The sequence below is a fragment of the Megalops cyprinoides genome, chromosome 15 (assembly GCF_013368585.1).
Source record: "Megalops cyprinoides isolate fMegCyp1 chromosome 15, fMegCyp1.pri, whole genome shotgun sequence".
Lineage (NCBI taxonomy): Eukaryota > Metazoa > Chordata > Actinopteri > Elopiformes > Megalopidae > Megalops > Megalops cyprinoides.
This window is the reverse complement of record NC_050597.1, coordinates 27,296,585-27,312,892: the sequence shown is the minus strand read 5'-3', so window position 1 is coordinate 27,312,892 and position 16,308 is coordinate 27,296,585. Positions and strand designations below refer to the sequence as shown.

General features: G+C 43.6%; 2 protein-coding genes across 4 annotated transcripts; one reads left to right on the top strand and one right to left on the bottom strand.

The window, feature by feature from the left end:
* Window positions 1-807: 807 nt before the first annotated feature.
* On the bottom strand, window positions 808-3,229 carry LOC118790387 (dual specificity protein phosphatase 13-like). Its single transcript, XM_036547292.1, has 3 exons — window positions 3,069-3,229; window positions 2,603-2,820; window positions 808-1,143 (listed from the first exon to the last, which is right to left on the bottom strand). Exons 1-3 carry the CDS (start codon window positions 3,227-3,229, stop codon window positions 923-925), a joined length of 600 nt encoding a protein of 199 aa, XP_036403185.1. The 3' UTR covers window positions 808-922.
* A 525-nt stretch (window positions 3,230-3,754) lies between these two features.
* Window positions 3,755-16,194, top strand: LOC118789932 (sphingomyelin synthase-related protein 1-like). Of its 3 annotated transcripts, none has more exons than XM_036546673.1 (6): window positions 3,755-3,894; window positions 8,837-9,398; window positions 12,104-12,199; window positions 12,900-13,017; window positions 13,997-14,147; window positions 14,766-16,194. In XM_036546673.1, exons 1-6 carry the CDS (start codon window positions 3,882-3,884, stop codon window positions 15,068-15,070), a joined length of 1,245 nt encoding a protein of 414 aa, XP_036402566.1. In that variant the 5' UTR covers window positions 3,755-3,881; the 3' UTR covers window positions 15,071-16,194. The 3 variants fall into 3 exon arrangements, with proteins under 3 accessions (XP_036402566.1, XP_036402568.1, XP_036402567.1); XM_036546675.1 differs by having other exon boundaries at window positions 13,997-14,185; window positions 14,766-14,890; XM_036546674.1 differs by lacking the exon at window positions 3,755-3,894 and adding an exon at window positions 8,554-8,580.
* Window positions 16,195-16,308: the final 114 nt, after the last annotated feature.

Below are 16,308 nucleotides of genomic sequence, written 5' to 3'. Positions count from 1 at the left end.
TTATTTGACTTTAAAGCCTACCCATAAAGGCGGATCTAGCGGCTACGTTTATTCACGTTATTGAGGTTAACTTCATAGCAGCCAATCTGTAAGTCATAGTATATTGTCTATATATATATGGATTCAGCAGCACAAAAAGGAGTGGGTATAATTGATATTTAATGTACAATATGGATTTTAGGTAAACATGTTTTAAAATAAACCCCATATGGTTAAAGAATTGCATAAACATGATTATGATAATCTGGATTTCATATTTTAGCAAATATTGACAGCTATTACTTTCCCCTCTGGCACAAATGCATTCCTCAGAAGCAAGATCCTTATTCTGAGAACATTATAGGAAGGTCTTCATTATGTTCATACTTCCCACAGTTCAATTGTTTTGTCATGCCCAAGTGTTATGTACTGTATCACATTCCTTGTGGAGATGTGCTTGCTCTTTTGTGCAAATTACAGTCTTAGTCTTAAAAATATGTTTGACTGTCTTCTTTTGTAGTTGTGCTCATTCTATGTTCATCACAAGAGCACAGAGGCTAAAATGATGGCAATATCCCTGAACTAATACACAAGTAGTGGTAACAATATCCTGCCATTAGTAACAGATAAACAAACATCTAGAGTACATGTTAGACTTTCCGCTGCCTCCGTTCTCCGCTGTTTCCTGTGACCTTCATTTCCTTTTCTTTTGCAGTAGTGTCCATATTTGTTTTAAGATCAGGGCCTTGTCCTAGCAAAGTTGATGAAATGATTTTATATAAGCTCCTCTGGGATCATCCACAGAAAAAAATCATACCCTTGAGATATCTGGGTAGATACGAACAAAGACACTAGGCAATAACTGGGCACAAGGGTACAGCTGCAGCTTATCAGTAACGCTACTGAAACGTGGTATGCATCCCAGGTGAATGATGCTGCTTTGTCAGGTTGTTTGCTCATTGCTTTCAGGCTGTCTTTCTCTCTGTAAATTTATGTCCAGTGCCCTCAGCTGTTTCAGGAATCCTCTGTTCGGGAAGATCCACCGGTTCTCCTTAACTTTTCGGATGGCGTCCACCAGGGACAAATGGTGATAGATCATGAGGTAGGCCAGCACGAGGGCGGCCGATCTGCTAACCCCAACGGCACAGTGCACAAATATTCTGGCTGGGGACAAAAGAGTTATACAACAGGTAAGGCAAGAACATACCAGGACTATCAATGAAAAGCATGCACAGACATGCAAAGGCATACATTTTATATCTGTGATTCTGTTGTGCAATGACTTTCCTGAAGATGTCAATTTTTCTTGTCACCTCATCAGTACAGCTATTCTATTTCATTTTAATTAATGTGATGTAAAACATTCATGTGAAAACATTCTCTCCTCTCTGTGTGCATGTGCAGTTTGTCTGGTTGCTTGAAATGACCGCAGCAGATGGCCGCCCTATACACATAATATAAATTACTGTGGGTTTCAGATGGGCGTGTCGAGGAAACAGTCCCACAGCAGATGTCTGCCCTTACACATGATGCAAATTACAGTTTTATTCAACTGGATGCGTGGCAGGATATGACTCTACACTAGACATTTACCCTCATACAAATTACTTAAGATGCAGTTCAGTTATTACTGTTATTATATAAGTAAATGCAGTAATATCAGCCAAATGTCAGTGCACTCAATGAGTGTATTTCCCTCAGGCCATAGGGGTGACCATTTTGTAAAATTATCACGGTCCTGGGTCATATGGTTGGGACAGTAGCCATACCACCCTGCTGCTTCTACCTACCTCATGGTTGAAGCTAAGCCTGGCTAGGCTTGGTTAGTAAGCGGATGGAATACCTACAGAAAAAAACGTTTTGCTGCTGAAAGTGGTTTTGATCTGTCAGGAGGGGGCAGTCTTTCCTTTGACCCAAACAGCAGCCCAATACTGCAGTGAAGTGACAGGGCCACTGTGTTGAAGGAGACACCTCCTCTCGGATGAGATGTTAAACCTAGGTCCTGACTCAAAGAGTAAGGGTGGTCCTTGCTGCCCTGGCTACGTCCTAGTCAGGCACTGTCAGTTTGGCCATTTAATCATCCCCAAGTGTAATTGGCTAAATAAAGACTTCCCTCTCCATCCAGCCTATCTGTGATGAACATCCTGTTGGAAAAATTTCTGCTGTGAATCACTTAGGTGGCTGCTACGCATTGGTGGTGTTTGAGGTGAGTCACTCTCCCCCACTCCCTCACTGTAAATCACTTAGAGAACCTTGAAAGGCACTGTATAAATGCATAAATGCCGTCCATTTATTATTATAATTACATTATAGCAGAAAGAGACTAAGTGATTGCAGGCAGATTTTCTTCTTAAGTGAAAGTTTGCCGGTCACATCAACCCCTTAATTCAACGGACTTACTAACAGCTTAACAAGAAAGTGGTCAAAGAAATACTTGAATGGCACTTTGTATGAGAGTAGGAGGCATGGAGGGACTGTCTGAGTTGAGGCCACCACACAAAGAGAAAAGATTTGGTTTTTACTTTTAAATGTAATTTTCAGATGAGATTTTCATTTGAATTTGATTCAGTCAAATTTGGGTAGGGCTTTTCGTTTGTTTTTAATCTATGCGGGGAAAACATACCTCCAGGAGAGCTGAGAACTTTGTGAATATACTCTGCGGCAGGAAAGAAATAGGGTGACAGGTCAAATGTTGGCAAATCATTAGCTGGAACCCCATAGTAGTCCACCGTTGTCCCATAAAAATCATCGCTCCCCTTACAGCAGGTTTTCCCGTGAGCTGCGTTCAAAACATGGGTGATCCCCAATTTCCATAAACCGTATCTGTCATGGGACATAAACCTGTGGAAACAGGTACATGCAGATGGTATACAAAGACATGTAATTGATCGTGATAACACGCTCTGGGCTAGCAATACACTAATACACATCGTATGAAGCAGACAGTATGTTTTATTTTAATGGTTATACGTTTCTTTCGGTCTCCAGCTCCTTGCCCTCCGAATGTTTTTATTCTTCGAAAAGAGGTCGAGTAATGCACAACGACCCTGCAAGACTCCTGTAACTGATACACAAAATAACCTACTTACATGTCTCCAAGGAACAAATTAGGCCATACTTCATCAACATGATTACAGGAGGTTTGACCACTGTGCAATATTTCCTCGAGCGCTGTCACGGATGGAGTTTCAGTCGATACCGAGCGGCTTTCTCGGACATGAGCACTCGAAATTAACCCCTCAGTGGACATAGTAATTTTAGATTACTTTTTATCTTTTTATCTTTAGTTATCTTGCTTCCCAGTTCCTGTAAACGGTTTATTTCAGCTGTGGGGGAGTATCGGAGTGACACGAACAGGTGCTTCGTCAACTCTCAACTACAGTAGTACAGTATATATAACTAAAAACAGGATCTGTGAGATTAAATTGTCAAATAAAGTGAAGTGGGAACGTCTACATGCATGTTTATTTATATTAATATTCTGCAATTACTTTGTCATAAATGCATTTAATACGTTAATATTATGCAACATGACCTGATGTAACAGTAGCTCCGTATAATTAAAAAGTTAAACTTTCTAATCAACCGGAAACGTTTTAAAAACCGAAGTCAGTCCAAAACAGATGTAGGCATTTTTAAGTATGTCTGTATTTCAGCGCATTCACATTTTCCAGTAGATGTCACTGTTACTGGTACTATGCTCTTTTCTACCACTTGGGGTTACTCGTTCTTGACACATCTCGCACACGCAATTCCTGTTTACTTAAGTGCTGCTTGGTTGTCAGAACATGTTTGTGACTCAGAGAGCAATGATTTGGCGCAAGCTTCCCGTGGCTCTGAAAATCGGGATAGCTTTCACAGACCCGTGTGAGAGACGTTTTCGTTTCGAATTTATCGAATGAATGAACAGCTCGGGTGAGTGTTCTGGCAAGGGAGCAAGCAACATTTTAACACGGAGAACACGAATTTGTTAGCGGGCAAGCTGACTAGATGGTTTTGTATGCATTCAATGGGCTTATAGCCGTCGAGTCTGTGTTAGACAGCTGTAGCTGAGCACATATAACTGTCTGATGAGTGTATTCATAGGTAGCTAGGCTGCTACCTCACAAACTTTTTGCCCGTTGTTGGGTCTTTGGAGTTCGTCAATATACAGACGCAGCAGAGCAATGAATGGAATGTGGTTCATGGGTAGCTATCTTAACAAGATGTTTTCCAGTGAGTCAAAGCATGTCTAGTCTTTTAGCCCAGTGTCTTGTGGATTAGCACTTCGCTGTTTGTTTCCTCGCGTTTTCCAGTGCAGTTGAGTATCTGAATGCTACAGAGTACTATGCGTGTATCAAATCAGCTTGTTAACTGTGTACGGAGTAAATACAGGTATGCCATTTTAAGCAGTTAGATATCCATGGGGCAACACGCCCGAATTCGGCAGCTCGCTACTCACACAATTGTGACAAAAACTGAGAATAGAGGTTGCTAAAACTGCTGCCAGCTAGCTAGATTTTTAGACAGGTATTATTGCTCGCTCCGTTTCTAATGTAGGTTGCTATGAAATCAAGCAACAAAACATTCCCTAGATAAATCGATAACTTTGGCAGTTAACTGGCTGTTGGATGTTTTGATTCTGAGATCGTTACTGAAGCGGAGCTCATCGCTAATAGCTAACTATAGCGAAGTTATATATATCCGAAGAAGATGATCTGATTTTACTTGGTTTGTTTTGACCAAGGTTCAGTTGTGCCCGGGGCTGATAAGACACTGGTATCTTCTTAAAGGTGTTGATCATGGTTACTTTGTTTGTCAGCACTCCTCTTTGGCTTCGACGAGTTTTGTGAAAATCACACATCAGCATTTTCGGCAGTACCATTCCTCTGATAAGTAAGCGGGTTGAGAATATTGCTGAATCAGCAGTGCAACCTGAAGCGGTGTACGCATCCAGCTAGTTATCTCTTCTAAGCGAGATATTCTTAACAGTTAACGTTGTGACTTTTTCAGACGTTGAGTGATCTCACCACGTGTGTCAGAATCATCTTTGGAACGTTTAAGATAATCCCGCCAATCAGAAATCAGAGGGCGGGGCCACTGCGTCTCTTAGCAGGGAATCAATTAGTATTTTAGGGCTTGTGTTACAGGATTACAGTGTCTGATCTGTGATTACTGTCAAAGATAGCCTTACATTGCAAGGGACAATAGATATTGGACCCATCGACAGAAACGTGAATCCTGGGCCAGGCTGGCTCTACGCCACAACCGGCTCAGAAATCAGTCGGCCACATTCTCCATTTGCGAATTAAGAAACAAAGAGATTCGCGTTCATTAGGGTATTTCCGTAATTGCTTTACGGTTTGGATATATAGGCCTAACCTGCTTTAGGGTGCTCAACCGATGGGTGTCCTAGAGAAAACCCACGCAAATATGATCCGAGATTCATTGAGTTGGAGGGGATTCTACAGGTCAGTACAGAAACCTATTGAGGTTATTTTCATGACCAATTAATGACGTACACATTCTTTTAAACATGGAAATGGAAGGATGTGTTGCATGTTCTGTTTGGGACAGTGATACCCATCAGTTATATGCAGCTTGCAGCCTCTCTATGCCTCATCTATTTGTATTTGCATATTTCTGCATTATGAATGGACAGGTGACACAATGATGCAGTTCAGCTTAGAGTTCTGTGAACAAGTGTAGTTACTGTCAGGATTCATCTTACAGCATGTGCTAGATTGAAAACAAATATATTCAGAATATTATATTGTGCAGTAATTTGGTATTCAGATTTGGTTAGCCTTTACTATCAGGCAAAATGCAAATCTTTTACAATCTAATGAACATGTAGTATGCAAGTTTGCATTACCATTTAGGCCATTTCCAGTCACAGTATTATAATAGAGTAGCCCTGTGTCGCCCTGTTCTTTTTTCAGCAGAGAGTCACTGCTTTTTGAACTATGGTTCACAAGTTGCGGATGGGTTGACATTATTGCAGAGGAGAAGTTACAACAAGTAGTTTTGCATCACAGGAGCTTTATGTAAAGACCAGATATTCCTGCATTACTTTTTGTCCTTTGTTACCTTTTCTGTAGTAGGTTCCTGCTTGGTAACAGAAGTTTGTGGTGCTTTCTACACCCTTGTCCGAGTCTGGAGGTTCCTTTTTATGTTAAGATCCTTCAAGAACATTATTAATCAATCGGCAAACTGGAACACGTTCAGTGTAAACAATAGGGCAGGGAGGACTCTTAGCTGTGAAGTATATGGAGCTTGTTATTTGGTCACTATATAGAATACCTATGGTAGTATGGGCTTGAAAGTATAAAGTACTCCCTGTCCATAACCACAGGATGATAGTCACTTGCTGTGTCCTGTCTGACTCATTATGGTTGTGCCCGGCGGTGCCAGTCTCCCAGGTTGAGTCACAGTAACTGCTGCTTTGAGTGCGGCTTGTGTGAACAGTTCTGGCCCTTTGTTAGAATGCACAGTGCCTTCATTTGAATGCGTGACTCTGGATACACAAGCACCGTGTGAAAGAGCTTTGGGACAGGCAGTTATTCAAAAAGACACAACGTTCACAGTTTATCATTTTATCACATTTATATTTCATCATTCTAACACGTTTAAAAATTATCATAACATTATTTTAAAAAATGTTTGTTATTATTGATAACTTTTATCTAATACTGATAAGAAGATGACCAAAATTTGATATGTCACATGAAATTAAAATTGAGTTATTCTGTTTAGATATGTCCTAATTTCAAGATGACATTTAGGCATATTTTATGTATTAGCACCCCCCCCCCCCCACCCCAAAGCAAAGCAGACAAGAGCTGATTAATCCCAAGGAACTTTTGTTTATGTTGAGGTTTGTGAAAATGTATCCGTCGTAAAAATGTATGTTTAAGGCATGTTTAAAATGGTCTTCTATGCAAACAGTGCGGAGGGACAACAGATAATGGCAGCCTCCTCCAACTTTCTAAGTAGACTCTTCAGGGATCCAGTGTCTTGTGCAAGAGGACCTTCACTGAGCGAGATTAGACAGCAGGCAGTCGCTTCTGGTGGCTCAGAGCATTTTCTTTTGCATAAGTCAATATGATATCCCAGAGCATGTGTGTAAAGGTCTGTTTAAACCTTGAAAGGACTGAAAGAGTGCACAGGAAGGTGGCCTCGTTGTGCAACGTGTACGCTGTCCTTGTTTGTAGCCGCCGTTGCCCAACAGCTGCTATTCTAGCCTAAGATTATCAGGAGAACTTTGAAACAGAGAGGGGAGGCCGGTGGGCTGTCAGTTACCAGGGAGCCAAACTGTGGGCCGCATAAAACAAGGGATCAAGACTCATCGAAGGGGGCAAGATGCTGAATTGTTTTTGTTTACAAATTTTACAAAATTTTTATTTTCTGCATTTGACTATATAGGGCAAATACTTGTTCTCTTGCAAGTAGTGTACAGCATGTTATGTAACAGCTTGCTCTGAAACTACATCAATTGAATGTAGAGTTGTATAGAGTTTGTAGAGTTTGAAAACTTGAGTTATTGTGCAAGTGAAGCCAAATGTGGTAATATAGGAAGTAAGGGCTTTGTAGGATATATAGCGTAATAAAGAAAGTAGTACCTTTGGAGCGTATATAGTAGTTCATCCACCGTTTAATATTTTCCCTAATGTAATCTTGTCATGGGAGTAAATCCTAAATGTGTAGTCATTCTGTCACTGCCTTGAACACACCAGTGTAATCTTGTTTTATGTATTCTGCTTGAATCCATCCTGCTCTACAAATAAGGGCCTCATATTTGCCTTCCACATGAAGTGCTCCTGTTGCTGTTTCTCCTGGATTCAGGAGCATAGTTATAGCATGTAGCTAATTTAAACACTTTAATGTGCTTTGGAGTAATGCAGTAACAGATGAAGTTGAATGTATTTCAAAATTTTGATGTGCAGTTTGTACAACCTTGACTGTACATGGAAGCGCATGGCCTCTTAAGAGTGACTAAAGGCAGTTTGCAGATTCAGACAGCCAACAAAGCGAACAACTTCGACCTCCACTTACATTTTGGAACCGTTAGTCAACACGGCTCACTCTAAAGCTCTTGGCCTCAAGACATGTCAGTATTGGTTTGATTGAATTTCCCAGCTTCTTAGCAAAAAAAAAACAACAAACAAAAGAACTGCTTGGCACTCCATCCAAGCAGCAGTAAAGCCTGGCATAATAATACCTTGAAGAGCTGGCAGTAATGGTGCAGAGGATTAGCAGACAGTCCAGCCAGGCCCCTGTTTGCTGAAGCCGGTGACCATGTGTGTCAGGGCACAGGCACAGACTCAAACACAGACCAGGTGTACTCAGGTTCCAAGCGGCTTTATTGAAATTGCAAGGCAGGTTCGTAGTGGCAGAACAGGCAGCGTCCGACCAGGAAGGCAGTCCGAGGCAGAATAAACAAGGAACAAGGGTCGAAAACTGGGCAAGGCAGGCAGATCAGGCAACTGAGACAGGGCAGTGGGCAGGGATGAAGTCGGCAGTCAGGCAGAAGTCAGCACGGGATCACCATCACGAGTTATCAGGCGGGTACGCAACAGAGAAAAACTGAGATGAACTGGCAACGAGACAGAGACAAGCAAGGTATGTAAAGGGCTGAGCTGACGAGGAGATGGGATGCAGGTGGGCAGGCAGGCAGGTGGAGACGATCAGGAAATCAGGTGGGCAGGGACAGGGCGGAGAGCAAGGCAGGGCAGGAACACATGGGAACTGTAAACAAAAGCACATGGACGACACTGACAGACAGGGAGAAACACCAAACAACAGCTAGGGGGCCGAAATACTGACAATGTGAGTGACTAACTTAGCTGTTTCCTGTTCCTGTTGTATCTCTCTCCAGGTAGAGGAGCGGGGTCGAGGGGGTGGGAAATGGCGCCCCCGGGCCTCGGAGTGCGCGGCTGGAGCACCAGGCAGGTGGCGGCGTGGCTGCGGGCGGAGGGCTTCTGCGACTACGTGGAGCTCCTGTGTGAGCGCCACCGGCTGGACGGCGCCGGCCTGCTGGCCCTCACCGAGTACGACCTCCGCTCGCCGCCACTGGAGCTGCAGGTGCTGGGCGACATCAAGCGGCTGTCGGCGTCCCTGCGCGGCCTGCGCAGGCAGAACGGCCACGCCCTGGAGGAGCTGGGCCTGGCCCGCCAGGAGGGTGGCGGGGGTGGCGAGCCGGCGCTGGCCCACAATGGCAGCGGCGGCGGTAGCGCCGGCAGCGAGCGGCGGCATCAGTACGCCAACGGCAAGAGCAAGCAGCGTGACCGCCGGCTGGACCCCGAGTACTGGAAGACGGTGGTGAGCTCCATCTACGTCACGCTCGTGTGTGGCGTCACCTCCTTCGTCATGGTGATCGTGCACGACCGCGTGCCCGACATGCAGACCTACCCTCCCCTGCCGGATATATTTCTAGACAGGTGGGTGCCGTGGAATGACGTGCTGGTAACTCTTTTACCCCCCTTTGGTCACTTTGGATCCAGGGTCTACAGTCTATTACAGTGTCAGTGACGGTTTGAACCTTTTTCAATGCATAATTCAAACATGTGGATCTGAAACGGATCTCGAAGGAGGATATGGGGAAATGGTGAAGAGTTCTAATGAGCTGACCAATGTATTTAAGATAAGGTGAAAAAAGGCGTTAAGGGGATGTATTGCTGTATGTGGCAAAGTGTAAAATGAGTGTGTGAAATGAGTTATTTCCACCATGTCATCATATGATCTATTCGGGTTTCCTGTAATTAGGTTGTCAGCAAAAAAAAAAGAACATCTATCTGCATTACAGATAAGGGACTGAATGATTAACATGGATGTGGTTTCTAGTTCCATTAGGTTTAATTTTATCAGACAATGGTATTTATGTGATTGTTAAAATAAATACATGCTTACTTAAACTCTAGGTATGCAGTTTGATTGAATACAACCCTTAATGTTTGTGGATATGTTCTGTTATGGTTCATGTTAGTGGAAGCGTTTTTACTGAACACCGTATTGTATTTTTCATGATCGGGGGATGTAGTTTGTAATTTTGGAGTAGCGCTGTAGTTCTCACGGGAAGACATCTCAGATCCTCTGTGATGGAGACTGTGGAGCGCTCTGTATACCTCACCACATTAGATTGATCATTCAAACTTGATGTTATTTTTCCATAAATGTCTAAAAAAAGTCTAAAAAAATATATAACCTTTACCAGCATGATTAGTAGGACCAAAGACGAATTTGGTAGAAGTGGGCAAGTTGAAGTGGCGGTGTGGTGGTTGGCCTGGCTTTCTATCTCAAAGGTTGCAAGTTCAATTCTCAGGTGGCACAGTACTGCTGTATCTTTCAGTAAGGCAATTAATCTGAATCAATTCTGTAACTCAAGGGATGGTATGTTTATGACCTCTGTAAAGCTCCATGGATTGAGGTGTCCGCTGTGCTATTAAAGTAACAACGAAGTTGAGATATAGCCAATAATCTGAAGCAATATCTGAAGTATTCACACTTTTGCTAAAACTATTCACACACAGAACATAACAGGATTTTGTCAGCGATTAAGTTTAAACTGTCCCTTTCAGCTGAAAACCACTTTATCCAGCCAGTCGTAGGCTTTTAGTCCACTGAACCGGAATGGCATCATACTGGCATATTTGTGTGCTACCAATCTCAGTCTATTAAGATGACAGCTTTGGAACAGTGTTTTTCAGCAAAACCATTGACCTTTGTTCGTCATTTATCACTGCAGTGAAGTTATTGTAGATTTGGAAAGGGAAAGATCCATTTTAGTCTGAACTTTGAAGTGCACTGAAAGTCTGTTACAGTGTACCATTTATCTCAAATTAAAAACACCATGAAGAATTTGCTTAACTCCATCCCATAATTAATATCTACTCGCATCTGTATGAGTAAGTCCACCACAGGGCTGAGGCAGACCTGTGCCGTGCATTTAATCTCTTATCTTTTTCCTCAACACGCTGACACAGACGTGAGCCCTCTATTTATAAGGGTCAAAGTGCAGAGGTCAAACACCATGTAGAGATCCACCATAGGCGCGCAAGCAGTCAGTCTGTTGTGTGCTACATGTATATGCAACCAGAGTAATGGCTATGTTAAGGGTACTCATTAAAGGCTGCAGTGCTGCCTTGAAAACAGTGCTTCAAGGCTTTAAATCTATATTCACGTTAAATTTAGTCAGATTTTTCCTCAGTTCAGTGGTTCTGTGGTTGGCATAGAAGAAATGGATCGTCTCGCACAGACGCACCAGTTAATCGAGAGAGACTGTTCTCTGTTCAGAACAATGAATCAATTTGCACAATACCTGCCCCAAATTTAAGAGTGTATATTTAGTTTCTTAGCTCAATTACAGCAAGTATAAATTGTTTCAACTGGGAAATTACACGCTTAAGGAGGAATTCCCCCAAAATGTTGGGTTTCTATCCCTAACATCTTGCTGCACAGTAGGGTCTTCTTCTTACAGCACATTACAATGCAGTGCTGTAACAGTAGTATTACTGTGTATTTGGATTCAGAACACAGTATTCCCTGATGGAGCACGGCAGTTATTTACAGCAGGAATGTTTTGAATCTGTACCATGGAAACGCCACGTTGAAGTGGTGCTCGGAAAAGCCACAGGGTGGCTCTGGTGGAAAAGTAGAATCCAGGGAAAGTGTTTGTTCAGACAAGGCTTCAGGCCCCTACAAGTAGCGTGTGCTTAATACTGTGTGTACAACAGCACACAGTTTATTGGAAACAGGTGACTCGGCACTTATGAAGATGAGTGACCAATGGGAGCTTGAACAAACCACAGCAAACCACTGTCCCTTCCCGGCCCGTGTGTCGGGTGGTATTTAAAACCACAGCAGCTAACAGAGAAACGATGGTAAGTGCAGTGCCTGGAAAAAATGATGGAAGGAATGAGAACCGTTTCCATGCTGTCCCACTTGTGCTTTTGACAGCTTAGCAAACTTAGCAAAACAGCTTTTGATTCAAAGGTTCTGCTCAGAGTGCACACAGACAGATCTTAAATTGGTCAGTTGTGCACACAAAGGAACACCCCTGTTAATAAAATGAGAAGAAGGTTAATAATAGTCAGGTCATCTAACCAGTCTCTCTCAGTTAAATCCCAGTTCTGTGTTCTCTTTCCAGTGTACCCAGAATTCCATGGGCTTTCGCCATGGCTGAAGCATGCGGGTTGGTCTTGTTGATTATTTGGCTGTTGGTCCTGCTGCTTCACAAACACAGGTACTGTGCTAAAAATACCCACGATGCCTCTCTGAGGGGCAGGCTCACGGCTTGTCCTCGTTTCTGGAGTGCGCCATTGTGGCCTATAATGTTAACATAACGTGTCAACTGTGAGCTGCCTCTCACAGTGTCCTTCTGTAGAACTGCAGATAATTCCCTTCAGCTTTCTGGGGAAAAAAAAAAATCACATTTTTCAGAAACATTTTCCCTTTCATTACTAGATATACTACATGTGCTCTTTGTTATGATGTTATTACAGCTGTTGTTTTGTTTGCTTCGTCATATGCCATTTCACACACATCTCTCTCCAGAGACAATGGCTGTGCATGAGATGATGACAATACAGAGGCAAACAGAGCTGGAAGCAAAAGATGTGCAAACATGTGACCACTTCAGCATAGATGAAGTGCACTGTACAGGGAAGTTACTACTCTGTACGTGAACTGATCAGCTGAGAGGTCCTTGTTGGTCAGGGTGTCCCATGGTCTCACATGAACTGATTGACCCATGAGCTCCACATTGGTCAGGGTGTAGTCAGCTATAAACTAGCTGACCACGAGGTCCATGTTGTTTCAGGATGATCTGGTTTCCCATGAGCCATTGACCACGAGGTCAGTGTTGTTTCAGGCTCCCGTCTCTCAAGAGCCGGTTGACTGTGTGGTCCGCTTTGGTTCAGGCTGTGGTCTCGTTTCCCCCGCAGGTCCATCCTCATGCGTCGGCTGTGCAGCCTCACGGGGACCGTGTTCCTGCTGCGCTGTGTCACCATGTTCGTCACCTCCCTCTCTGTCCCGGGTCAGCACCTGCAGTGCTCGGGAAAGGTAGGCTGTGCACGGGCCAGCGCAGACACCTGTGTCACAACCTGGACCCGCAATACACTACTCTTGAGTTATTACAGCTGTTAGATCATAACTGTTAACTAACATTCCTAATTGAAGTAAGGCTGAAGTCAATCAACATTTTTACTCTCATTGCCATCAGCACTGCTATTATTACAAGGGATTGCATTTATATACTGACTTGAAAGCATCTCAGAGTGCTTTACCACCACATCTTTCCATAAACACACCTTTAATGGAGTTAATTTCTCAACCCTGTGTATTTCAAAGGATCTGTATTACGAACAGAAGTCATCTCTGAAGAAACAGACATGAATATATTAGTGGAATACTGTGGTGCAGTGTTTAAGATTTAATGTTCTGGAAACTGGAGGACACGGCCGCATTAAAAAAAAGGCTATTAAAGCCGTTGAAGGGGCCGCTCTGATCCAAAGAGCTCGGGGGAATTCACAGCACTGGCACGATAAAGAGACGCATCTCTGTGAGGAGAACCAATCTGCTCGATAAGGATGTTTCCTCCTCGACTCTGGCAGGTCTGCATGATTAGTTGGGGCAATTACCCCGTGCCTAATGAATTTCTTTCCCGCAAAGCTCTGGCGGCTGCAGTTACAGATCATTGTGGCCACATGGGGGTGCCTGTGAGCTAGCCTCAGCTCAAATTTACTTTCATTAGATTGAACTACATAATTTATCTGATTCAAGGCCCATATCCTGAGGGGACTTACACAGCCATAGTTTATACAGCCGGACATGTAACGAAGCAATTAAGTGTGTAGGGCAGTAGTCGGACTTACAGAGCATTTATTTTACCATACCTAGTTAGATGCCTGGACTTTCACATTGAGGTAAAGCACATCTGGGATTCATATCTGCATATTTAAGGCTATGACCCCAGTCCCCCCGATACATGCGTAACCGTGTCACACTGCCACCCCGACCTGGGGGACTGATTTCCTTCCAGATGTACGGGGACGTCTGGGCCAAACTGGGGCGGGCGCTGGCCATATGGAGCGGCTTCGGGATGACCCTGACCGGGGTGCACACCTGCGGTGACTACATGTTCAGCGGCCACACCGTCGTCCTGACCATGCTCAACTTCTTTGTGACGGAGTGTGAGTGCACTACAGTACCTGTATCACACACGGCTCTGGTATTCAGTGGCTCCTTCTTGTTTTTGTAATTTTGTGCGTTGCCTAATGCCTCTGCTATTGCAAACATTACTTCGCAACCAATGTCTGCAACTGCCTACTCATGTCCTTATTTGCCCCGATTCACAGCTTCACCATTCACAATTCTTGCTTAAAGCTGCATTGTTCTGAAAGAATGAATGCGCTCCATTGTTTTGTCTTCTTGTTCCTCTGCTGCCACCACATGTCCAGAGATAAAACTGCAGACAGTTCAGTTCCCATTGCAGATAATGTAACACTCCAGTAGAGACTAGAGATTTGTCTGTCTTTGAAAAGCAAAGACAGACAGACTTTGTACATTTTTCTGTTAGAAAAACAGAAGAGTGTTCAGTTGTATAGATAAAATGGTTACATTTAAGTTTGTAAAAAGTGGTTACATTCATTGAAGCTTAAAAATGAATGAATAGGCTTTGTCGAAACAGGCCCCAGGCTCATATAGATATTGCAGTGCAAAGCAGTTGTGCACTGCTCTCTCTCCACCCATGTACGTGTCTGATTCCCAGTGCCTCACACAATCTCCCATCATCCTTTCTGCCCTCACAGACACTCCAAGGACCTGGAACTTCCTGCACACCTTGTCCTGGGTCCTGAACCTGTTCGGCATCTTCTTCATCCTGGCAGCTCATGAGCACTACTCCATCGACGTCTTCATCGCCTTCTACATCACCACCAGGATCTTCCTGTACTACCACACGCTGGCCAACACGCGAGCTTACCAGCAGAGCCGCCGGGCGCGCATCTGGTTCCCCATGTTCTCCTTCTTCGAGTGCAATGTCAACGGCCCCGTGCCCAACGAATACAGCTGGCCCTTCTCCAGGCCAGCTTTCATGAAGGACCTCATCGGCTAGCACCCCCCCCCCGGGGATCTCCAGCCTCCGTGACGATGGTTTAGCAGCTGCACTGCAGCAAAACCGTGAAGGAGGACAAAGTAGGTTTGGTCAAGCTCGTAGTCGTGGCCACAATTCCAGCGACACCGATGGTCTGCCAGAGCGGCGACCTCACCGCAGGCTCCTGAATGAGTTTGAATGAGCCAGCCCTAGGCTTTCCCAATTGGCTCGGCCGCCGGAGTGGCTACGGGGTCAACACTTGGGAACAGGTTCAACAAATAAACTCTGCACTGACACGTTCTGTCAAACCCGACTCACCTCTGTTAAATGGCTGAAGGGCAGGATGGTGTTCAGCTTAAAACCATGGGGCTACTCACTGTTTGTCCAGGTTTGGGCAAAAGGTGGAGGGGTTCTGGGTATCCAGCATTCCTGTGTTAGTACCGTTCACATTTGAAAGGTAATGCTGATGTGTATTGTAAAACACTCAACCTTAGCGCATAAAACTTTGTGAAGTTATAGCCATACTAATTCCTCTTTTTTTGTGTCATCTTGTGATATTTCAACCAATTCTGAAAGTGATTTTGAAGACGGACAGATTACCAGTGGGATGGTAATTGAGTTGACTTGAATTGGTGCCAGAATGAAGGAAATGAAGGTTTCATCTCAAGGTCTTGTGTCATTTGCCAATAAGCCTTCAGTATTACAATATTTTTAAAATTTATAATGTAACATGAAATGTGTAATATTGGGCCACCAGGGGTTGTGCTAATATGTGGTGATGTACTTTACGCAAAGGACTAACATGTTATGTATGTAATTCAGTTTGTTATTGACACAGATATGAGCACATTTCATACCTTAGGTAAAGAAGATTGTAAACACAATGAGTACAGCATGGGGGAAAGATTCCATAGCCTGCTCAGTGGGGAGCTGGCTATTCACACCACTTATGTGTTCTGCCATTTAAAAGGTCTGTTAGGAAATGGGCACTGCTAGCCTTTGAAGATGATCTTCTGCAATATTGTTTGGTGTCTTAATTTATTATTTTTTTTATACAATGAATATTTTTTTGTTGTTGACTAATTTAAATTTTAAGTGGGGGGAAAATATGACCTAATGTACTGGAACAGCAATAAATGTTTACAGCAGTGCAATACCTAAATGCTTGTTCTTTCTACCTACCTACTGAATAGTTTTTCATGTGAACGGTACACGTAAATATGTGTAACTGTCTCTTGGGTCTTTCTGTATTGATGGCA